The sequence below is a fragment of the Drosophila mojavensis genome, unplaced genomic scaffold (assembly GCF_018153725.1).
Source record: "Drosophila mojavensis isolate 15081-1352.22 unplaced genomic scaffold, ASM1815372v1 contig_36, whole genome shotgun sequence".
NCBI classification, from domain to species: domain Eukaryota; kingdom Metazoa; phylum Arthropoda; class Insecta; order Diptera; family Drosophilidae; genus Drosophila; species Drosophila mojavensis.
In genome coordinates this window covers 7,534,319-7,556,849 of record NW_025318858.1, presented here as the reverse complement: position 1 = coordinate 7,556,849, position 22,531 = coordinate 7,534,319, and the positions used below count along the sequence as shown (strand labels likewise).

The window sequence follows — 22,531 nt, the reverse complement described above, 5'->3', positions numbered from 1 at the left end:
AATCGATTTGTCGAATCATTTAATATATAATATTTAACAAGTAATTAATAAAAAAGTATTTACGTATTTTAAACTATAGTAATATTTTTATTTTATAAATTATATTAAAATAAAAATATATTATATATATATTACAAATATCAATAAATATATTAAATTATACAGCTATGTCTATATAATTTGGTAAATTATAAATAAATTATGCTGTAAAGCTGAAAGTAAAATGAAAAATAATTGTGTGTTTTTTTTAAATAGTTTATGTAAATAAGAAAGCGTATGCTAGATAAAATATGGGAATGATATATTGGAGAAAATTAGACATGAGACATGTTCCAATTTTGGAATGCAATGGAAGTCTTAATTAACAAGTGTTTCATTATTTTTCAAAGAGTTTTGGTAAATGAAGTCTATATTTTAAGCAAATTTAATATACACATGTATACAGAAAGTATAGAGAAAACCTAAAGAGTTCTGATAGACTTATTACAAATTGAGGCCGTTCGACATATAGAGCTCAGCTGCTGCCTGTAGAGTTTTGTTTTAATTGTGAGAGAAATTGGATATTCATTTACCAGATATAGTAGCCTATAGGGTAGTTACATATGTCGCATGAAATCATCGATTTTCTTTTTGAGCACATTCCAACAAAATTGATACAGTATTTGGAGAAAAGTAGAAAAATATATCAAATAAATTTATGTAAGCGTCTAAACATCTTTTTTTCATTTCTCTTTTCTTTATTTTGAGATCAATTGAGCATCAAGATGGTACAGCGCAGAACAAAATTCACCGGCATCTGCATTGCCATCTATTTGACGTATATGCTGTTTGTATTCTGCATATTGCCTCTGCTGTTGCCCGATCCGGTGACAATGTCGCGCAATATACTCGCCCAGCAGACACAGGATTCGGCGGAATATACAAATTTCACGAACATCACTCTGGAGTCTGGTGGCCAGCCGGTGCGTTCGATTCTGATCACATTTCATGGCTCGGGCCTAATAGGCTTATTGGAGGAATTCTCTCGTCTTCCGGGGGCATACCATCACTTCTCGCCTCTGATAGCATACAAGGAGCGCATCAACGAGAGGCCTCAGGCCATGGCCGCGGTGAACGAGTTGCGCTCCTTGCTGAATTGTGACTATAATCGTTCGCTGGAGATGATCAAGTATGGCATGAAATCGTCGACATTTCGGAAATTGTATGGGGTGCAGTGGAAGACGTGCCTCACCTACACCATGGAGGTCTGTTCCAAGCCGGAAACGTTGTCGCAAATTTGCAAAATATTTCCATTCATCAATATGTCTGTATATAACTTGGGTCTGTTATATCTGAAATCTTTGCTGGAGTTTGAGCAGTGAGTATCAAATAGATGTGTATATCAATAATAGATATTTCATACATAATCATATATGTATGTATATATTTTACAATTTAGCCTCAATGTACGTATGATATTGATAGTACGAGATCCTCGTGCCACTATGAGTTCACGTGGCGGTCGTATTTGGTGCTCTAGTCACTCCTGCAGTGAGCCTGGGGATCTATGCAAAAATATGGTGGAGGATTATCAAGTCGCTGAGTATTTATTGAGAGAATATCCGCATCGTTTTGGGTAAATTCACCGAGTTCAAATTTGTTAGCTTCAAAAGATGTTCTGATTTTTTCTTTTTAAATTATTTTTTAGCATTGTTCGCTATGAGGAACTAGTGCAACATCCGCTGGACGGTATAATAGACTTATATAGGTTTTATGGCCTGCCAACAAAAAGCCTTGTGGATTTGAAGCCAAATATTACTATTACTCAAGCTTACTTAAAATATAATTTCGAATCGCCATATTCTTGGAAACAAATATTGCCCTTCAATAAGATTGTTAATATCCAAGATGTCTGCAGTGAGGCTATGGCCCTTTGGGGCTATAAACCCATAACAGAGTTTTATGGAAACATGACGAATATCTTTGTACCGTTGAAGAAGTTGCCATTGTTTTTGAATTAAAGTCTGGAGTGCTTGAAGCGAATTTCAAGTGAAATAACTAATTATTAACTGCATTGAACACTATTATATATATGGAGAAATGATTAAAAAAAATCATTTGCAGTATTTTTATAGCAACGATTTTACAACTTTTTTCATTGCATAACTCAATTTCAGTTTCTAAAAAAATTAGACATAACGGGAAAACTTTGCCGTACTTTTTCGTATTTCTTTTGCTTATATCGCACGCACACTTTATCTACAATATATCGACTGCAATCGATAGCCGACTTAGAACAGCGTTTGCAGTATTTTTAGTATTTTTCAATTGGAACATATTCGGTGTATTTTAGTACAAAACGCCTTACGTCCGCACTCGGACAACACAGCTGTTCATTTCGTTTTCGCTGCTCTCGGAAAGCTCGCCAAACGTCGCATTGGGTTTCGACGGGACAGTTGGGTCAAAATAATTAATAAGAAATAAGACGCGTGCGAAATTACTAAAAAATTACAATGTGTTGCGCACTTGGAAAATGTTAATTAGTATTACTCTGCTACTCTGCGACAAATTTGTTTGTGTGGTCATGTTGGCGTGCGTATAAATGTATGTGTGTGTGTATGATTTGTTTATGTGAATATGTAAACAAAAGTGAATAGGTGTAAAGTTGAAAGCGTTAAGTTAAGTGCTAAAGTGTCTAATTAATTTAAGTAGTATCAAATGAGCACAAGCGATCTAGACTTGGAGTCCTGCGCGCTATTGACCGGCATTACAGTCGAAACTGCCGCTAACGACTCCAACGCTAACGCTAACGCCCCCGCCTTAGCCCCGCCCACTGTCAGGACACGCACTAAGCAGCGCATCAGCTTAAATTCGAAACGTCGACGCAGCCGCATGTCCCGACGCGCAAATCTCATTGGCATCTGCGGCATTAGCAGTTTGTGCATACTGCTGCTGATTGCCACCACGCAGCGCCGTCCCTCCATGTCTCCCTTTGGCAGCAGCAGCAGCGCTGGAAGTGTAGGTGGAAGCAACAGCGCCGCTCTCGCTTCCAATCAGCTTCCACGCAGCAGCTACTATGAGCGGCAGCAGCAGCCATCACAAACGGCCGCCACAATTTACAATATGACAGCGACCATAGTGGATGTCCTGGCTGGGCAGCGTGCGCGCATTCTCCAGGAAATGGAAAACTTCGAGTATCCGCGCGGCGGTGCCGAAAAGCTAAATGATATGACACCCGAAACGGGGGGCACACCAGTGCGGAGCATTGTGGTCACCACCTGGCGTTCGGGCTCCACGTTCCTGGGTGACATTTTAAATGCAATGCCCGGCAATTACTATCACTATGAGCCACTGTTAGATTTTGGCATTAAACAAGTGCGCGAGCCTGAGGAACAACAATTCGCTGTACAAAATCTTAAGAATTTGCTCAATTGTGATTACGCCGATATGTCCGACTATTTGGAATATGGCAAAACGCACACTTATTTATTTGAACATAATCAGCGATTGTGGGAAGTGTGTCGGGAATATCCACGCTTTTGTTGGCGTCCCGCCTTCTTGACGCCCTTCTGCCGCCTCTTTCCCATACAGAGCATGAAGACGGTGCGACTGCGTCTTGCTCAAGCCGAAGAGTTGTTGAAGGATGAAAGGTGAGTTTTGGAAAGAACTTAAGACACATTGATAAGTGAGCCTCTATTAAAATTTGTTTAAATAATATCTTTTATTTAAAACTTGTTAAGTTGCCTATATATGTATATTCAATTATATTCTGGATATTATCGAAGTGATTTGAATTGTAAATTTATAATAGCCTTAGTAGCGTTTCTGGTACATTCCTCTTAGCGCATTTGGTCACACTTTTTCGTATTTACCAAAAGTATTAGCTTAATGTTTCATAAATATGTATATAAGCACACAGAGGAAGAACGAGAGAATGAGCAGTGCAGAGAGCGGTTTAAGTCCGATCGCGTACAAAGAAAGTGAAAGGCGACGCCGCATGCGCAAATTGCACGAATCCCTCTTTGACACGCGTCTTTGAAGCTTTTGCTGTCGTTGTTGGTGCTATTGCTGTTGTTGGTATTTGCGGTTTCTCTGTGTGCCATCTCGCTCACCCATTCAACTAATGCGAGCTGTTATTGTTGTTGTTGTATTGTTGATTGTCCCCCACACATCAACGTTATCTACTTTATCTCCATTTGAATGTGGTTTGATTTTGTTGTTTAGCTCTTGTTGAGGTACATACTAAAATTATATAGTAAAAACTCTTTAAGTTTATCTTATTTATTTTTTAATGTAAAAATTTACAAACATACTGATGTACAAATTTATTTTTTAAAATTGAAAATAATTTTTTGTACATGATATATTGTACTTTGAGTTAATTAAAGAAAGCACGTGAAAGATAGCTTCATGGATTTTCCATATTGTTATTTGATAGAAAAACCCTGATCGATATTCATATATAAGTCAATTGGTAATTGGCCGGATTTTTGTTTGAATTTTGCAGTCTTATTATCAATGCTACGATAAGAAAGTCATTAAATAATTTATGCATTTCAATCAATCTTATCTAAGCAATATAGTTATGCCACCTGGTTTACATTTTAGCTTCTGATAGGTCAAAATAATGTTCTAATAGCTATTTGAATAGAAAAAAACATTCCTAATTACTATATAATGTTCAATGTGGTTATGTAATCAATCAATAATAATTATTATTGCTATGTGGAAATTTGGAATGGTAACTTTGAGACATTTCCTGAGCTAATTTAGTTTATTTCATGAATGACTATAAAAAAAAGAAAAATGTGATAAAAATTAATTTTAAATGAATGATTTTTGATTATACTTATTTTTATAATTTTATATATTCACTAAATTTTTTTAAATCAATTTACAGAACTAATAATATTGTTGCATTGTTGCAGTTAATGAGCAACTGTATGCTAATAGCCGTTAACTAGTGATTATGTGTAAGGCAAATCCTTTGACTAAATAATCTTAAGCAAATTTATCGCTACTAGTTTTCGATTTGACGGCAAACAAAGTCTCGTTTACATAATTTTCTATTTCAAAATAATCGAAGGCAAACAAAAACTGCACAAAATCAATATAATAATGTAGTATAATAATGTGTGTGTGTGTGTGTGTCTATTTGTGTCCGTGTGGGTATTTGTATGTTAAGGGCTTCACTGCAAACAAAGCGATGAGGAGAATGTAAACAGAAACCCAAAACCTATTTGATTGATGTGCTTTCTATTTTCGACAATTCAATTGCTTTATATATATATAAATATACATATGTATATAGATATATATATATATGTCATATATTGTATATTGTGGTTTCAGTTACAAGACATTTAGTGGCACTCAAAGGACGCATTATTATTGTATTTGTAAAAGGCATTAAATTTAGCCACGATGTGCTGACACTTGGAGTTGAGCTTTAGATTCAATGCAAATTGATTGAAATGGATGAATAGAAAGAATAAAATTTGATACTCCAACAGAAGTTGAATGCCAGATGAGGTTTCTGTTCTAAAAGTATTTGATATATATTATTTAAGAAATATTATTACCTAACTAAAATAAAAAATAAATTATATATATTATATACAAAAAATTGTTAAAAAATACCTATAGCCAAGTTTTTTGTCTTTAGCTCAAATCCAAAAATTTTCCATAACTCTTCAAATATATGCTATATCATTAATTACTGAAAATCTTTAATTATCGATTGTGATATATTTATGATATATTTTCAACAATATAAGCCGATATTTATATTTTTAATATATTCTTCCTGTCATATAATACTATTAATATTTATCTATATATCGTATATATCTACCCATTACTGATTTAAAAATGTCTGTTCCGTTTAGTTATTCTATTTTATTTGCCTGGGCTCCTGGCTGAGTGTCTCCGACTGCCTTGACATCTCGCTCAAGCAGTTAAACATTGCACGCGGCAATTTGCAAAGAGCAATTAGCATACGAAATGATTCGCTTGGTATATGGCCAAGTCTAGCCGGAAGCTATTGCAAATTCTTCTAACTAAATTAGCTGTGCTTCAAGTCTTTTGTTTTTTCTCTTCATCCCTCATTTCGCTGCACAGGCATTTCTCTTTGGCACTCGCTATTCGCTTCATGTACTCAACTTTCTTGTTATGCTCTCTCTATGGTTGGGGACTTTTAGTGAAAGAGAAATATGTAGAGAGATTTTATTAGTGGCATTTCTTATATACATATAGTTGTCAATCAGGTTTTTTAAATGTTTTATTATCAACGCGTGCGTCATATATTGATAAAGTACTTGGATTTCTATATGGTTATAATTTAAATTTAGGGTATTCCTTATCTTAACTGCCATACGTATTTGTTTGTTTATTAAATCATTAGTGCCACATATTGCCACATTTCAAAATAGGTTTGAATTGCTTTGCTGCGTTATCACATCATTAGGGCTATTGCCGGATTCATTTATTATTTTGAACCTTTTCTTTTGCTTTATTTTCATTCTTCTCTTTGCTTTGTTGCATTCACACATTTTTCACACTCTATTAACGCAGTGTAGCTGAACGGCTTGGAGTACCCGTTCGTTGTCCAGTGAAATGCATCAAAATTCCGGAAGCGTTGGCTTAGATTTATGTTGCGGAGGGAGACAGCCCCGCTACCGCCCGTCTCTTGCCTTTGATTGCCTCGCCCCAAATTGGGGTCAGTGGAAGGCGTGTGGTTTTTGGGTGACTCACTAAGCGGCCGCTAACTTGGCTGACTTGGTTTCTAATTGACGGTTGGCACTGTCCCCGTCTCCGTTGCCTCCGCCCCTTTCTCTCTGTCTCTCTCTACCTCTCTTTGGGTGTGCCCAGCACGAAAACTTGGGGGTTCTCTAATCATTAATTGCGTATACGCCGCATTGCACGCTCGCCTTTTAAATAAATGTGCTTAATCGGCACTTTATTTTTATACATTACAAGGGCTTTGTGTTTTATTTGATTTCGGTTTTAGTTGCCGTGGTCGTTGGGCTCATGTTAACTAGTTTGATTAAGCAAGCCTAGTCAAAGGTTGATCAATAAAAAAAAAATTCTTTAAAGGTTAATCTATTTATAATTTTGCTTAATATAATATATTTTGATATATTCATATATTTATAATAAAACATATTTTCAAGAGAGTATATTAGTTTTCATACCAGTTGTAACTTTCTATATGTATATATTTGCTTTAAAACTTGATTAAAAATGATCAACAATATTAATTAATTTTTTTTCATATATAATTTTATAATCTTTTCTGGCTGTTAACTTCATTAAAAATTATTATGCTGATTTATAGGGTATTTCGCAGAATGTTTTTATAACCCATTATATACATATTATTCCCACATTAAAAGTTTGGGTTTTTATATATTTATTTTATTCAGATTCTCATATATAAAAATTATTTTTTGTGGCTTTTAACTTTGAGTCGCATTTGGCAGCCAGTTGATAAAATGTTGTGAAAATTAAAAGCGCCCACAGTTTTTGGGGCCAAAAGTAGCTGCAGCTGTTGCTGTTGGTTTAGCGTTAGCTTTAGCTGCAGCTGTAGTTGAAATAGCCCGAAAACCCGCAACCGCAAAGAGTTTTTGGCTTAAGTCTCTCATTTAGTTGGCTTATAATAAGCAAAGTGGCCATTAAATGAGGGCCAAAAATAAAAACTTTTGTAAGCTGCGTTTTCAAACAGGCCAACAAGACAGATGAAATTGAGCGACAGACGGACAGTCCGTTAAACAGAAAGACAGATAGATAACAATAAGAAAAGAAGTGGTTGTCGCATTATGCTGCAGATCCCACTCAAACAAACTTTTCAGTTTTTGTTTTGAGAAAAAAAAAACCATGGGCATTTGACTATAAGATACCCTGTTTCTATCATTCCAATATCACTATCAATCTAAATGGATATTTTTAGTGAATAATCATAATATATACCAAAGTTTATGTTTATCTAGGTTAATTTATGAGCGAAAGTCTGAACTTATCTAAAAATCCTTAATTTATGTTTGCAAACTTAAAAGCTATATACATTTTTATTTATGTTAAGGCAACTGAATAACATTAAAATAAACATAATGATTAATTGTTATTCAAGAAGTTAAAAAGATCGACACATTTATATACAGACAAACAAATGGGCTGACGAAAAAAATATTAGATCAATACAGCTCAGCTGATAGGATTCATGATAACAGTCCCACCTCTTTCAGTCTATTGTATACATTTCCATATAACCCATATACCCTATTTGTGTTTAGTCAATGGGTACAAAAAACCCGTTCTAACTAGCTTATTGCACAATAGACCTCATTCTGTGACATTACTGACATTTAGCTTTATGCTATGAACTCTTGACTCGCCCTCACTCTCTCTCTCTCGCCTTCTCTCTGTCGCTCAATGCGTGACAGTTTTGACAACGCCAAAAGGGAGAGATCGGTATAGAGTTCACTGAACGTTCAACTTGCTGAACTACGCCGTCATTGAAAAGAGAGAGAGAGAGACCGAGAAAAAGAGAGAACGACAAAGCGCGGGTGTCTGCCATACAATGAGGCCTATGAAAATATATATAAAACATTACTCTTTGTCGAAAACTTAACACTCTTTTACGATATGTAATTATGTATTTATATATGCATTTATATAAAGTCTCTAAAACGGGAGATGTTAAATGATTTTTTATCTTGAAAAATAATAAGAAATAATGAGTCAATCCTCGATTCATTGCTTGAAGTCAGCAATGGGATATACTCAATTGATGTGTATAATTATATAATTAGATACAAATTCATTCCTCTGAAGTTTATATTTTCATTTAAGGGATTTAGAAAAGCTCTTCAAAATACATTCAAAGTACCTTAACTCAATTTTTTTGTCGCTAATAATGTATATAAAATAAAATATATAATACCAAAAAATCTATAATCCATTTTGTAATAAAAATGACTACTTATTTTCCATTTATTTTTATATATATTAACTATATTTTTCAATAAAAAACTATATAACATATTTAATTTGAAAACAGAGTTTCTCTGTTAATAGGGTATGCACTGCGTCTTTTGCATTTGAAAACGAGTTTCAAACACGAGTCAAGTAAAACTTTTTGGTACGTGTTGTCTATTTTTTTGTTTTTTTTTTTTTTTTTTTTTTTTTTTATCCAACTCTACAACTTAAATGGGTGAAAAGCGTTAATAAAAAATTGTTGGCAGCGCTGCAATTGCCAAAAGTATGAAGACTAGGCCGAAACCGAAACCCGCTGTGGCAGCCAAAGTCGCCGTCGCTGTCGCCGTCGCGGTTGGCGTCTCTGTCAGCTGGGTGTCTATGACAAACTACAGCAGACAGTGAAAGTGATTGATATTTGTTTTTTTTTTACTTTTATCTGGGGTGCGCGGTTTTGCTTTTTTTTTTTTTTTTTGTTTATTATTATTATTTCTAGTTTCTAATCTAAGTTTACTTTTGCAGTTGGTTTTTATTTTGATTATTGCTGAGGCCAGTTAATTGGGCGCTGTAGCCTTGCCATGCCGAGCAGCTATCTTAGACATTTTGCTGCGATCGACTCTGTAACCGGTTTTAAGAATGTCTATGCACATCCATAAATATTGTTGGTGTATTTCAGCGGTGTTTTTTTTTTTTTTTATATTTGTAGAGCCATTGCATGACTAAATGATTATTGATATTGATTATTTCACGTCGTTTTAGGTATAATTCATTTGGCTGCTTTGCAGCGCATCAATTTGCTAGCTGAATATACGAGAGAATTCAAAATTTGAGCATCTGTTAGAAGCTATGAAATTTCTTATATGAGCTTATATATATTTATGTATATATGTGCAATTCTATATTTATAACTAAAGTATAATAAATGAAGTTAAAACATTAAATTAATTTTGTAAGTTTCAAAAAAAAAAAAATAAAAATAAAAATGCTTATAATAAATCAACACAATTAAAACTTTTTATAAATACTTGAAAAGCTGAAAACTATAAAAAAAAATTGTCACAATATCTTAAGCATCTATTAGCAATGTTTAATATTCATGCATATAAAATTATTTGATCATAATTTATATTTATTACTTTTAAGAATTTAAAAATTATTCACTTCTAACTTTTTTTTATATGTATTTAAAAATTTTTTTTTTTAGAAATATATATAAACTTTTATAATTGATCTTGGTACATAATACACAATAATAATACATCTAATATATAGCTCGAAAATAACAGTTAAGCTATTAAATTGTAATTTGAAAGATACAAATATTTACTTAAATTTAAAATTTGATAATGAACAAAATTTTGATTCTAGTTTTAGATTCAGCCAGTAAAGTTTGACTTAATGCATGCATACAGTTTTCTGGGGTATATCGCAAAAGTTAATTAGCCTTGCTTGAATCTGTGTTAAAAAATAAAAATCAAATAAAAATAATCTTTTTTTTTTGCTAGTTCTGTTAAAAGTTTTGACATCGCGCAGCCTCATTAACTAGTGTGCCAAATGTTGGCACACACCACACACACAGACACACACACGCAACATCCAATGTTTATTTTTAAAATGCTGACAGCCAACTAAAAGGCAAAAAACTAATAAATACAAAATAAAAGAAGGTAAAGATAAAGATACTTAATACCTGATGCTTAGTTTCGAATGCAAAAACAGAAGAAGAAGAGAATCTTTTGGGCTCTTTGTTCTTTGTTGTGGAGTGCTGTAAGTCAAGCACCAGGCTGACAGCCTTGAGAGTAATGTTACTTCTTCAGTTATTTTTTCTCGTTTTTCCATTTTGTTTTATATTTCCACGTAGAATCTGTACAATTACCAAGCAGAATTTATTGTTGACGGGTCGCGTTGTAAATTTTTAAGTAGCCATCGCCTAATGCGATTTCAACAACTGCAACGCGCAGCTTTATGCCATTCGTTGTTGTTGGTTGTCTGTTATTTCTTGTTGTTCATAGTTTTTTGTAGTTGTTGTTGTTGTTCTTAGCCAGTGGCTTCATGGTTCATCAATTTAGTATGCGTTACGTTGCTTGGAGGTGCCCATAGTTTGCTGTTCTTTTCTTATTCATTGCTCTTAAATAAAAATTTTTTTGGTTGTCTTTTTAAATCTAGCTCAGTTTCTGTCCTCGTTCACGAAACGACGAATTGGAAAAAAATATATATACTTTGGTGCATACAGCTTCTTAAGCCCCTTGAGCGAGTATTCTACAGTTGGTTATGCCCAACACCAATATCCTTAGATTTTACTTTTGATTTTCTTGGCATTTTATTTTTCTCTTTCATTTTTTTTGGCTGTCTCAGTTAGCTGCAGCAGCAGCTGGCTCAATCATTTGATTGATGGCCTCTTTGAGTGCTACTAAATCATTGCAATTTTCACACGCTGCTCTTAAAATCGACTGAACGAACGATGATTACTTATGATTAGCTGTACTTTGTTAGCGCTTCACTGAGCTGCCAGCAGCAGCAGCAGTTTCGAACTTTTAGCATATTAAAATTGGTAGAGAGCCCTCTGGGCATTCTGAAAGTTGCAACCGTTAGTCGCTTGGCCTGCTAATGGCAGAAATTATTTAGTAAATTAAATTCAATGAAACTTTCATGCGTTTTTAGTCTAGAAACGCTAAAGTTCCAGTTTAACAGCAAAAATTTGGAAAATTGCGATAAGCTATGTAGGCCATAGTATTTAAGTTAACTAGGTTGTACCATGCAGACCTTTATTATAAATCCATAGCTATTATTTTCTAAAATTTTAGATCTAAAAATGCATACATACTTTCCTATTGCACGTTTGGGCTGTGAATGAGAATCCTGCAATCGGTAACACCTGACTGTCTTACTTCCTTTATTATGTGTTATACAGTTATAAACGCCCTATCACAAGAGACCGAAAATTTGAATATTTAGAATTAATAAAAATACTAATAAAATAATAAATAAATGTAATAAAATTCACATAATAATGAAAAATGTATATAATATCATATTCAAGTCTATTACAATACATTATAATGAAATATTTCGATTTTTCTTTACTGATAACATGGTAATTATATGTATTTGATATGCCATTACTTTATGATATTAAATAATTAATTTAATACACAAAAATATATTTTCTTAAATATTATTCATTATGACAATCTAATTCTCAGTCGATTCCAATTTTCACACAAACTTAACATGATTTAAGACAACAAAGTGCTCACACCCAATTTTAATTAGATTTTATTTTGCTGACGTCGTCACAAAGTGCTAATAAGGTTTGAGTTTTTCTTTCTCTTTCCTTAAATAGAAGCAACAAGAGGAAAATTCGCTTTTTTTCGTTTCTATACTTTCTGTTTTTGCCGTTGTCTATTTTGGGAAAATGCAACCCAACTTGGCTCAGCTGCCTTTGATTTATGTGTGCAGCAGACGACATAGTGAAAGAGAAAGATACTGCGTGAGTGAGGGAGAGAGTGAGAGAGAGAGAGAGAGAGAGGGAGAAGGAGAGTGGGAGCAAGAGAGAGAGAGAAAAGAAAAGTGTGGAAAATTATACAGCTAAAGCCGGAGTTAGCAACTTGCAGTAAAGTAAAAGTATTTTTTTTTACTCTTTATCTTTTGCTGTTTGTTTAGTTTTATTTTTAGTTTTCTTTAACTTTGCAATTTCTATTATAATTTTTTTTTTCTTTTAATTGCATAGAATCATCAACGCATCGTCGTAGAAAGTCTTTCATTTGATTTCTGTGGAAATTCGATGGGAAAATTAGCAACAACAACAGCAGCAGGCAGTTTTCATGTAATTGCGGGTTTTTGCTTTCTTTGACGATTCATGCGAATTTCACAGCGCGTAAATAACTAAACCGGAACTCTTTGAAACAGCTCGTAAACATTGTATATTGTTTCGAAGAGATTTTAACTTTTTTCTTTTTTTGTTGTGGGAAAGTTTTGATTTTTTTTTTCACTAAATGAACTTCCGTTTAAACGTTGTTGTTTATGGGCTATCAAATGCGTGCATAGTTTAGGTCTCGCTATTTGCGCTGATATGGGGGAATCGGTATTTGACTAGCTGGTGCAGGGTGCAGTGTTTACTTTGATAAGATTTAGTTGTAGCTACAATAAAACTCTATTTAGTTGTTAATTTAAATGATAACAGTTGCCGGTTCGCTTGAAGCTCGTTATGTAAATCATTCCAAGCCAGATCAAAAAGCAAATAATCTCGGAAGGGCTTACTCAAAGTAGAAACTGTAATCAGATCCAACGACTCAAGTAACTAGACATTTATGTGAGCGGATAATCTTTCTCCATGTGAAGGCCATATTTTCTCATTGGATTTGCTAAACAAATGAATTTGTGTGAACTAGTTCAAGTGAGCTAGATTTATATTAGCTACCTATATACTCACAATATTTAAATGTGAGTGTTGTTATGTTGTATGTGTGTACATATGTATATTTATAATGCCACAGAAAACATTAAAAATGAGTTTCGTATAGTTTTTTACATACAATATAATAGGGAATGTATGTATGTATGTATTAGAAACTCTGACGCTGATAAATAATATATTTTTGTAATTAGTCAACCCGGGTATTATCAGTAGCTAAATGATTTATATATACTATGTATGTATATACATATGTTCATATATTTTGGCGCAGCAGCAAATAATCTCTCTTTTCGTAAGTTCTCCTCAGCTTATCTCCTCTTTTTTTTTTTTTTTTGTCGCGCTCATTTACTGTTATTGCCCCCATAATTTGCCGCAGTTATTCTTTGGCTTTATCTGGCTCTTTTTAATTTTCTTCAAATTCTCAGCAACTTAGTCACATTAGTAATATTCTTTTCCCCTAATAATGATGAAGTTGAATTATTAATATATTTCTATACTAGATAAGTATTTATTATACTCTACTATATAATAATATAATATGCTAACCAAACTTTTTGCTATTAATATTAATATTATTTTCGACTTATATGCATGTGCGGAAGGTATTATATATATCACCTGCTTATACTCCAAATGATATAAACATACTTGCCAAAGCTAGTTTCAAATATATCTTTGTTTTAAAGCATGTAATAATTTCTGCTCAAAAAAAATTTCTTTTGCCCTCAATTGATGTAAATAAATCTTATTAGAGAGCAGTGTATGTAGACCCTTGAATTACCTGTATTACCTGTAAATAAAAGCCTGTCAATTGAATCACTTGGATTTATGATCTCCAACCAGTTATGGTAGTATTAATCAAAATGCCAAAACGTTCTGCATGCGAGCCACTCTCGTTGCATTGTGCTCAATTATATCATTTGGTTTATGGCCAAAACATTTTGACCATAAATCTTGTGAATGCAACACATCCACATATGCATTGCATGCCATGCAATTTCATTCTATTCCATTCCATTCACTTCCATTCTGTTCCGTCCCAATTCGAACTAACTATTCAATATGCTTTGGGAGCGAACAATTTGCTTGAAGGCAAACAAAAATTTTGTTATGCAATCAAAGCACTTGACTGACTGTGCCCTAGCTCGAATATCTCACTTATGTAAGTGGATGGAAGCGAGGATTCAGTCGGAGGTGGGGCGTTGAATATGTGTCTTAACAGATGGCGTTACGCCCACAAGACAACTATTTGATTTTGCTGCAAGGATCATTTAAAAGAAAATGGCTGCAAAGTTCCTTCCACCAGATGCACACACACACACACACACACACTCACACACGCGAGGCACATGCAGAAATAAATTGCCACAGACTTGACTTTCAATGCTCGAGAGAGAGAGAGAGGTAGCTGCACTTCCGACAATGAGACAGAGAGAGAGAGAGAGAGAGAGAGAGAGAGGAGGGGAAATAGAGGGAAAGGGAGCAACCCAACTACAGACAGACCCCAAATGAACTTTAGTTACAGCCGAGGGACCAGAACTAAAAAGTTCTCAATGTGGGGCAAAAACTGCAGACAGGAAATTTGCTCGCGTTGCAAATGCTGCTACGAAAACACGAAAAACAAAAAAAAAAAAAAAAAAAAAAAAAAAAACAGAAAAAAGCAAGCAAAAAATACAAAAAGGAAAGAAACATAAAATGAAAATCGCTTAGCGTAAATGTAACGGAAATATGGAGGAAGACATTGTGGAGCAGGGAGCAGAGAGCAGAGACCATAGCGTGAGATGGAATTAAAATTTTATAAGGTTGGCAAGTTTACAAATATTATGTATACGCAGCACCCCAGAAACTATTTGTTTTTTTTTTTTTTTTTATAATTATTCTAAGCTTCAATTAGTTTCGCTATTTGCGAAGAGGAAAATTTGAGAGAATATTTCAAAATGTTGAGTATTAAGATTTTAATGCATTAATTTTATCAAATATACAAATAAGTACAAAAATTCAATAAAAATTAATTAATTAATTAATTAATTAATTAATTATTATATTATATTATATTAATTATATATACTATCGTAATTATAATTGAATGTAGCCAGATAATTTTGATAGTATTTTACTTTTCTATACAGTTACAAAACTTATTAAAATGCTAACATTTTTAAAATAAAAAAAAAAAAAAAAAAATTAATAAAATAAAATTTAATAAAAATTAAAATGTATTAAAAATATTTTAAAATTCATTGTTCAGCTTATATTTAAAAATATATTAAAATTTATTTATTGTTCAGATTCTCTTTAAATGTTGAATCAATGAAAATCTGCACTTCACCCAAATATATTAAATATTGTTATATATTTATATTTTAACATGTTTAATTAAATTAATAATATTATGTTAAATATTTCTTTTCTTTTTCTTAATAGTCAATTCAATCTAACACTTTATCGCCTTAAATTTTCATAGTCAGAAACTTTTTTATTTTATTTTTATGCTTTCTGTACATAGGTTAACATTGATATGCTACAGCTTACCTCTTACTTTTTTCTTATGGCCATTCACGTAAGCGCAGACACTTATCGCTGATTGCGATTAATTTTGCTGGGGCCAACTAACTGAAAAAAGTAGAAACTAATGGCAAGAGGTTGGCTGGCTCTCTGGTTGACTGCGAACCGAATTAACAGCAAGACACAAACATTTTCTGGCCCTGACAGCTTTGGCTATCATTAGCACAAGGTTGATTGTAGCCCACATCCCTAGCCGCTGGCTTCTTGCTCCTGTCCCAGCGCCTGTTCCCCGGCTCAACTGCTGTTAACCACTGTAATCTGGTCGAGTGGCTGCACTATTTTTACCGCTGCGGCGGCTGCCTGGTGCTGTTGCTGCTGCTGCCAGCTGAGATATTAGCCTAATTTATGCGCGAAAGTTTTTGGATAGGGCCGACCATAGTCGAATGCCTAAGCAATTTGCGTCATGTCTGTTAATGATTGAGTGCCATGTTGTGCAGTGTCGGTCGACGGCCTAGCTGGTTGGATGGCTGGTTGGTTGTCTGAATGGCTGGTTGCCTCTAACTGCAGCGCATTATAAATTGTTTCAAGTCATGACACGCATTTTTTCGGCTACCTTCTCAGCATTGAATTGCATTCGCCAGACTTTCTCTTTTGCACCGACAAAACTTCACTCTAACTCCGACATCAAACTCCACAACACTCCGAACTACGACGGAAAACCTTAACTCTAACGTTAAGTTCAACTCAATTGTTTGACGCTGTCTTGGCTCATTAATTTCATTCACACGTTGCCCTGGCGTCTGGTCGAGTTCTAAGCGCTTGGTGCTAATCACAATTTAGCCCCTAACTGGGTTATGGCTACATTGTAGCGCTCTGTTGCACTTGAAAAAATTATGCTCTAATTTCTCATAGTTTTATCCTCATTCTAAAACTAAAAATTCATGTTCCTACGTTAATTTTTGTTTTCCGTTACTGTTGAAAATTTTTTATATTATTAGTAAAAGGAATTGTATAGGGAAAATCTTATATTGCGTACTACTTCTCTTCATCTGTACAGTAATGAATGGGTTTTCTGCTGTTACTTCACAATTTTAAAATCAAATATAGATACTCTATTTCCTATAGTTCTTAGCTAAGCTAATTGCAACAGCTTTCAAATTTCATTTCTACTATTTCGTTATATTTCTGAGTGCATTTGCTGCAATTGTTAGACAGTTGCTATGTGAAAACTTCTTCTGGCTTGGCTTTTGTTTTAATTTTTCCAACTTTTGCGGTGTGTGGTCTTTGAGCTCCCATTTGTTATTGTTGTTGGTGCAGTTGTTGTTGCTGTCGTTATTAACTTAAAACATTGTCATGTCGCGTTCGTTTTTCTGTACTAATTTTTGCTCTCTTGCTTCTTTTTTTAGCACTCATTGTGTATCTGCTTACAGACAAAAGAGTGCAAAAAAACATTAGAAAACTTCCGTTGTAACGGCCACAGCTATTTTTTTGCCCATCGCAATGAATGACGTTGTTGCTGTTGTAGTTATTTTACATATGGCATAAACAAGAAATAAAAAAAAATTGTATATAAACGGGGAGTCACCTGTTTGATGGGCCAGTGGCTGGTCGTTACCAGGAATCCACCTGCTGTGTCTGCTATTTTTCTAGTTTCTTTCTTCGCTTTTCTTGTTTCATCTGCCGCTGGCACAGAAAGCTCTGTCGCCATTTTCCTTAACAAAGCAATTGTTAATTGAATAATGAAAAGGTATAAAAAAGAGATGGAAAATTGCAACAGTCACAACTTCCTTTGGGTTAAGCGGAAAGAGGAACTTTGAACTGCCCCGCAGTCGGAGTCTAGTAAATGTTTTAAGTTTTTGTTGTTTGGTTGTTCCACTTTTAGAAAAATGACGAGTCATTGAAAAGCTATTAGAACAAGTTTTAGCCGAGGAAATGACAATTTCAATTTAGTTTTCATTTTCAACATTTTTTATGTGGTAGAAAAAATTAAGAACTTATTTGTTGCATAGTTATTAAGGTCAGCCAGTTTTTTGGCTTATATTTTTAAATATTAGTCATTCAGATTTTTTATTTTGGTATTTTTAATATGTTTTAATATTGTTTTGTTTTTTTTTTTTTTAATTTAAATATTTTTTTGTAATTTTCATATATTTTATATTTTAAATTCATGTATTTTACTTCCGTTTTTGATTTTTTATTTATTTTTATCTATGTCTTAAACTTAATTAATTTTTCTTACGTGTACATTTTATTTAACTTACAAAAAATTATACAAAAATTCAAAAATTGTTTTAAAGTTTTGAGTCAAAACTGCCCAAACTCGAATTTCGTAAGATGTTTTCCGCCTTCTGGAATTTCTTGAACCTTCCCCAAATCGTTGTCTCAATCTGTCGCATGCTCGACCTTACCCAACTTACAATTTGTTCCTAGAATACCAAGAACTTGGTGGTGGGAAACAAATTGATTTTTCTGTTCGGCGGACAAAGCAGATTGCGAACATTTAACCTTGGTTACCTGAGTTGCTTTTTCTTCGTCTGATTCCACCTTTGGCTCCAAAAAGAAAAGAAACCGAAAGTAGAAAATTATTTTGTTTTGTACATATTTTTTACGATTGTCGACAATGTCGGTTAGCTATACATTGTTATGAAATGCTATACTAAATTGCCTTTGTATACACAGCTTAAATTGGAGAAAAAGAGCATATTTTTGGCAGAAGACTGGAAATAAAGCGAAATAAAGCTAATTTTAATTAGTGTTTATGATAACTAAGGGCTAGATGTGTTATATTTATACCATATACTACACATATTATATAAATCAGCTTTAAAGGCATTTTTCTTGAAATCTACATAGTTTTGTGTCTGCTTTTTATATTTTTACTTACTCCAATCCATGAGCCAAGCAGTCTCTTTTAATCAATTTCAATGGGTATATATTCAGCATAAAAGACTATATTGGGTAGCTAGTAAAGCCCACTTGTTTTGCTTCCTTTAATCTAATGTCCATGGAATTTCTCTTTCTTCCGCTCTTAATTTGGCTATGTCTTTTGCGCTCGCTCTCTTGCTCTCTCTTAGCAAAATTATTCTTTTTTTTTTTGAGGTTGGCGTTGAGCCAAGCGAAAGCAAAAACAAAACAAAATTCTTCCTGCTCGTTATGTGAAAAATGTCAACGCGTTTTGTTACTTGCTCCACGTTTGACTCGTGGCTCACAAATACACTCTCAGATGTACTTAAATTTTTATTTTTTTTAATTTTATCTTTTTTTGTTTTACTTGATTTTTTTGGTTTTTGTGTTCTATCTTTTTTGCTACTTTAACAGCTAGCTTTGCCCAAATTCCGAGCATGCATGCATATTTCATTTGGCATTTGCGTTTCATTTTTTCTCTCATGTTTTTTGTTTTTCGTTTTGCCCACTTTGGGAACACGCAAAGCTTACAGAGGCTAAAGAATAGGTGGCGCTTGTACACAGTTGCCACAACAACTAAATGTATTTAGGACATGTGTGTGCTTGAAAGTAGTACCTGTGCGTACCTGGAATTCATCTGTCGATCGTACGTGCTTAGCTGAGGGCAGTTGACATTTTATATTAACTTTAATAAAAACATGTATATAAATTTGATAAAATAATTTGTCGAATTCTTGATAAATTCTTAAATTCGTTTACCTGTAATGTAATCTATTAAATTATTTATTGTTTTATTCATTTGAAGAGATAGTGACGTTCACTTAAAGCATCGTCAGGTCATATAAATAATTTAAATACAGTTGTGTATATTTTTCAATGATACAAAGTCCTTAAAAGTCTTATTAAATAATAATTACCTTCCTCTTACTCTAATTCTGTTTTAATAAATAGAAAATGTTACAAGAAATAAAGGAATAAGAATTCTTATTTAAATTTAAAATCGGTAAAATTTGTTATAAGAATTAAACAAATACACATTCCAAAATCTAATTATATATTATTATATATTACATATATTATTATATATTTAAAAAAAATAAAACTTAAATTGAAATAAGACAATTTATTATTAAATTTCCTAAGTCCTAAAAATAAGAAAATATGTTTTATAAAAAAAAAAAAATAAAAATAGTAAAACGATATATTTATATTTATATTTTTATTTTTATTTTTTTTTTATATTTTCAATAATAATATAAATATATAATTAATATAGCATATAGTTTGTTAAATGAAGTAAGACTCCAAAATCACTTTGAATAAATAAAAAGAGAATTTCCATTCGACTAATTCTCCAATATACAAAGAAGAGTGCATAAACAAATTATAATAAAGTTTTACAAGCTTGTCCTTTGTATAATACTTCTTTTATGTGAACGATATGTTTTTTATATTCCCGTTTTTTTTTTAGTCTTGTTTTCTTTTGTTAGACGTACTTGTTTATTTTTATGGCATGATTCATTAAATATTTATGAGAATTGTGTTTTTTTTTTTTGCCAGCGACTGTGGCTTGCGTTACGTATATTGATATTGTTTGTTTTCTTTGCTCTTCTTGTTTGTTGTTGTTATTTTTTATTTATTAACACCTAACGACTGGCCATTTTTTCAGAATATCCTCGGAGCAATATTGTGTTGATATTTATTTTGTATATATATAAATATATATATATTTTTTTCTCGATATATTTACACATTTATTTTCTATCTAGGTCAGAGCTTCTCTTCATGCTGTCTAATTTCTGGTTTTCAGTGGCACTAAAAATTCTACATAGAGCTCCCTTCACTATTCAGCACACATTAAATAAGCCCTGCCTGGCAGCCTTGCACTACATTAGGTTTTTGCCAGTCAAGTTTGCTGTTCAACTCCCTTCTATGGCTCTGCTGCTGCAAATTATGTTTTAAGCGCGTTCGCGCTGTACTATCAGCCTTCGGTCGTTAGTACGTGACACGCCTCCTGTCTATGGTACGCCTTCTGTTTTGGTCATTCCCTGAGCACTCAAGTCACGTTTATTTATTGCACACCCAAAAATCTTTGACACCGTTGTCAACAGCGGATTTTTGTATTATAATATATTATCTATATGCATATAGATACATAATCTATAAAACTAACGATATGCTTGACAGTTCAAGCGATACAAGAAAATCGATGAAAGACTAAGTTGTTGGGTTGTTCTTTACTTTAGGAAAATAAATATTAAAAGTAAAAAATTACAAAATATATATATAAACATAAATTATAGATTTAAGATTAATAAAATTAATGAGTTTATTTATTAATATATTTTCTGTTACATCTTTAATGAAATATGCATAAAGAAACTTTAACTAACATTGTCATACAGTACGAACAAACAGTGTTGCCCAATGCAAAATAAAGGTGTTGAACAAGTGTAAAGCAACACCGAAAACTCGTTGATATGGCACTAGTATTATGTAACAGCTGCAATCTGGTATCTTATAAAAGGGCATTTGCCAAATTCTCGCATCAAATTTCCTTTTCATGTTTTAGACATATAAATTTGATACACGAAATAGAGAAGCAGCAGAGAAGCTTAGCTTCGTCTTTTTTATTTATTTCTTTATTTATTTTTATTTGGGTCAACAACATTGTCAATGCCATTGGGTAGTGCAGAAGTTGTTGTGCCATTCCATTTCATTGCACTTAAAACTTCATTCGTTCTTTCACACATTTGCTCTACTTTACCGGAAGTGTTTCGCTCTTTCGAGTAATGAACTTATGAAATTGTGAAACTGTAAAACTCACTGACGTGAGTTCAACATAGCGCTTCAATACGATTTAATCAACTGTTAGCGTTTTGCTATGGTACTTTTGAAGTGCATGAGCTGCACGTGCTCAAATAACAACACATAACAAGTAAGACTGCTCTAATTGGGAGTGATCGACTGAGAGATACCATAAACCCTACAAACTGTTTCTATTTCAATCATTTTACGCACACAACTTCTTTGCTTTGGAGTTCCCCTATTCAATGGTTGAGATTTCTCAAATACTAAATAAAAAATAAAAATACTAAAATAAAATAAAAAATAATATGGAAGAATATGGATATAGAATTTAATAGATTTGCTGTTGACTTATGACACCTAATTGGATTCGTCCAAACACTTGATAAATTCTCAATACGTTAATTATTGCATATTTTTGCAAGTCATCTTTGTACATAACAAAAAATATTGGACTAATCCAATTTATGGTAACTTCAATTTTAAATTATCTTATAATCTGTCAAAAAAAAAAAAAAAAAAAAAAAAGTACTTGAAGCACACATTAATGAATAAATGGTAAACATGAGTTGAAATATAATTTATGCTATTGTAAAGTTGTGGTTGAGAGTCTAGTCAAGTTTCCCTCTCCCTCCCTGCAGCCCCACAAAGTTATGCATCGACTGTTTGGAATATCTTTAAAGTAAACTGCCTGCTGATGTTCTTGTTTACATTTCCTACATTGTTAGCAATGCAAGTAACTGTGCAGCACGTTAATTAAAGCAACTATTTAGAAGTGGCTGCTGCATGACGATCTTTGTATGCACTTTGCTAGGTAATGGAGTCAATTAGTGAACAATTTTCTAACGGCACAATTTTCTGTTGTAACCTAATTTTTGTCCTCGTATGAAATTGTAGTTCCTTGAAATAATTTAAAACTATTTATGAACAAAAATAAGGTTGAAA

General features: G+C 32.9%; 2 protein-coding genes across 4 annotated transcripts in view; both read left to right on the top strand.

Annotated features, from left to right (window-relative positions):
• The first annotated feature begins 538 nt into the window (after positions 1 to 538).
• On the top strand, positions 539 to 2,120 carry LOC6576265 (carbohydrate sulfotransferase 5). Of its 2 annotated transcripts, XM_044008895.1 has the most exons (4): positions 539 to 699; positions 758 to 1,357; positions 1,439 to 1,615; positions 1,688 to 2,120. In XM_044008895.1, exons 2-4 carry the CDS (start codon positions 765 to 767, stop codon positions 1,998 to 2,000), a joined length of 1,083 nt encoding a protein of 360 aa, XP_043864830.1. In that variant the 5' UTR covers positions 539 to 699; positions 758 to 764; the 3' UTR covers positions 2,001 to 2,120. The 2 variants fall into 2 exon arrangements, with proteins under 2 accessions (XP_043864830.1, XP_002002256.1); XM_002002220.4 differs by having other exon boundaries at positions 539 to 1,357.
• Positions 2,121 to 2,360: 240 nt separating this feature from the next.
• The window catches only part of LOC6576264 (carbohydrate sulfotransferase 4), a 40,081-nt gene continuing 19,910 nt past the window's right edge, over positions 2,361 to 22,531 (top strand). Inside the window, exon 1 of one of the 2 annotated variants that reach the window (XM_044008695.1) lies at positions 2,361 to 3,629. In XM_044008695.1, the coding sequence (XP_043864630.1) occupies positions 2,698 to 3,629 (932 nt within the window). In that variant the 5' untranslated portion in view covers positions 2,361 to 2,697. The remainder of the gene's footprint in view (positions 3,630 to 22,531) is intronic. The other variant, XM_002002219.4, reaches the window with a different exon arrangement.

What these genes read in the sequence shown, in the direction of transcription:
- LOC6576265 (XM_044008895.1), top strand. Translation starts at nt 765, where the DNA reads ATGGTACAGCGCAGAACAAAATTCACCGGCATCTGCATTGCCATCTAT. An exon ending in TCTTTGCTGGAGTTTGAGCA is followed by an intron (nt 1,358 to 1,438) that starts GTGAGTATCAAA and finishes TTTACAATTTAG; the next exon opens with CCTCAATGTACGTATGATAT. An exon ending in GAATATCCGCATCGTTTTGG is followed by an intron (nt 1,616 to 1,687) that starts GTAAATTCACCG and finishes ATTATTTTTTAG; the next exon opens with CATTGTTCGCTATGAGGAAC.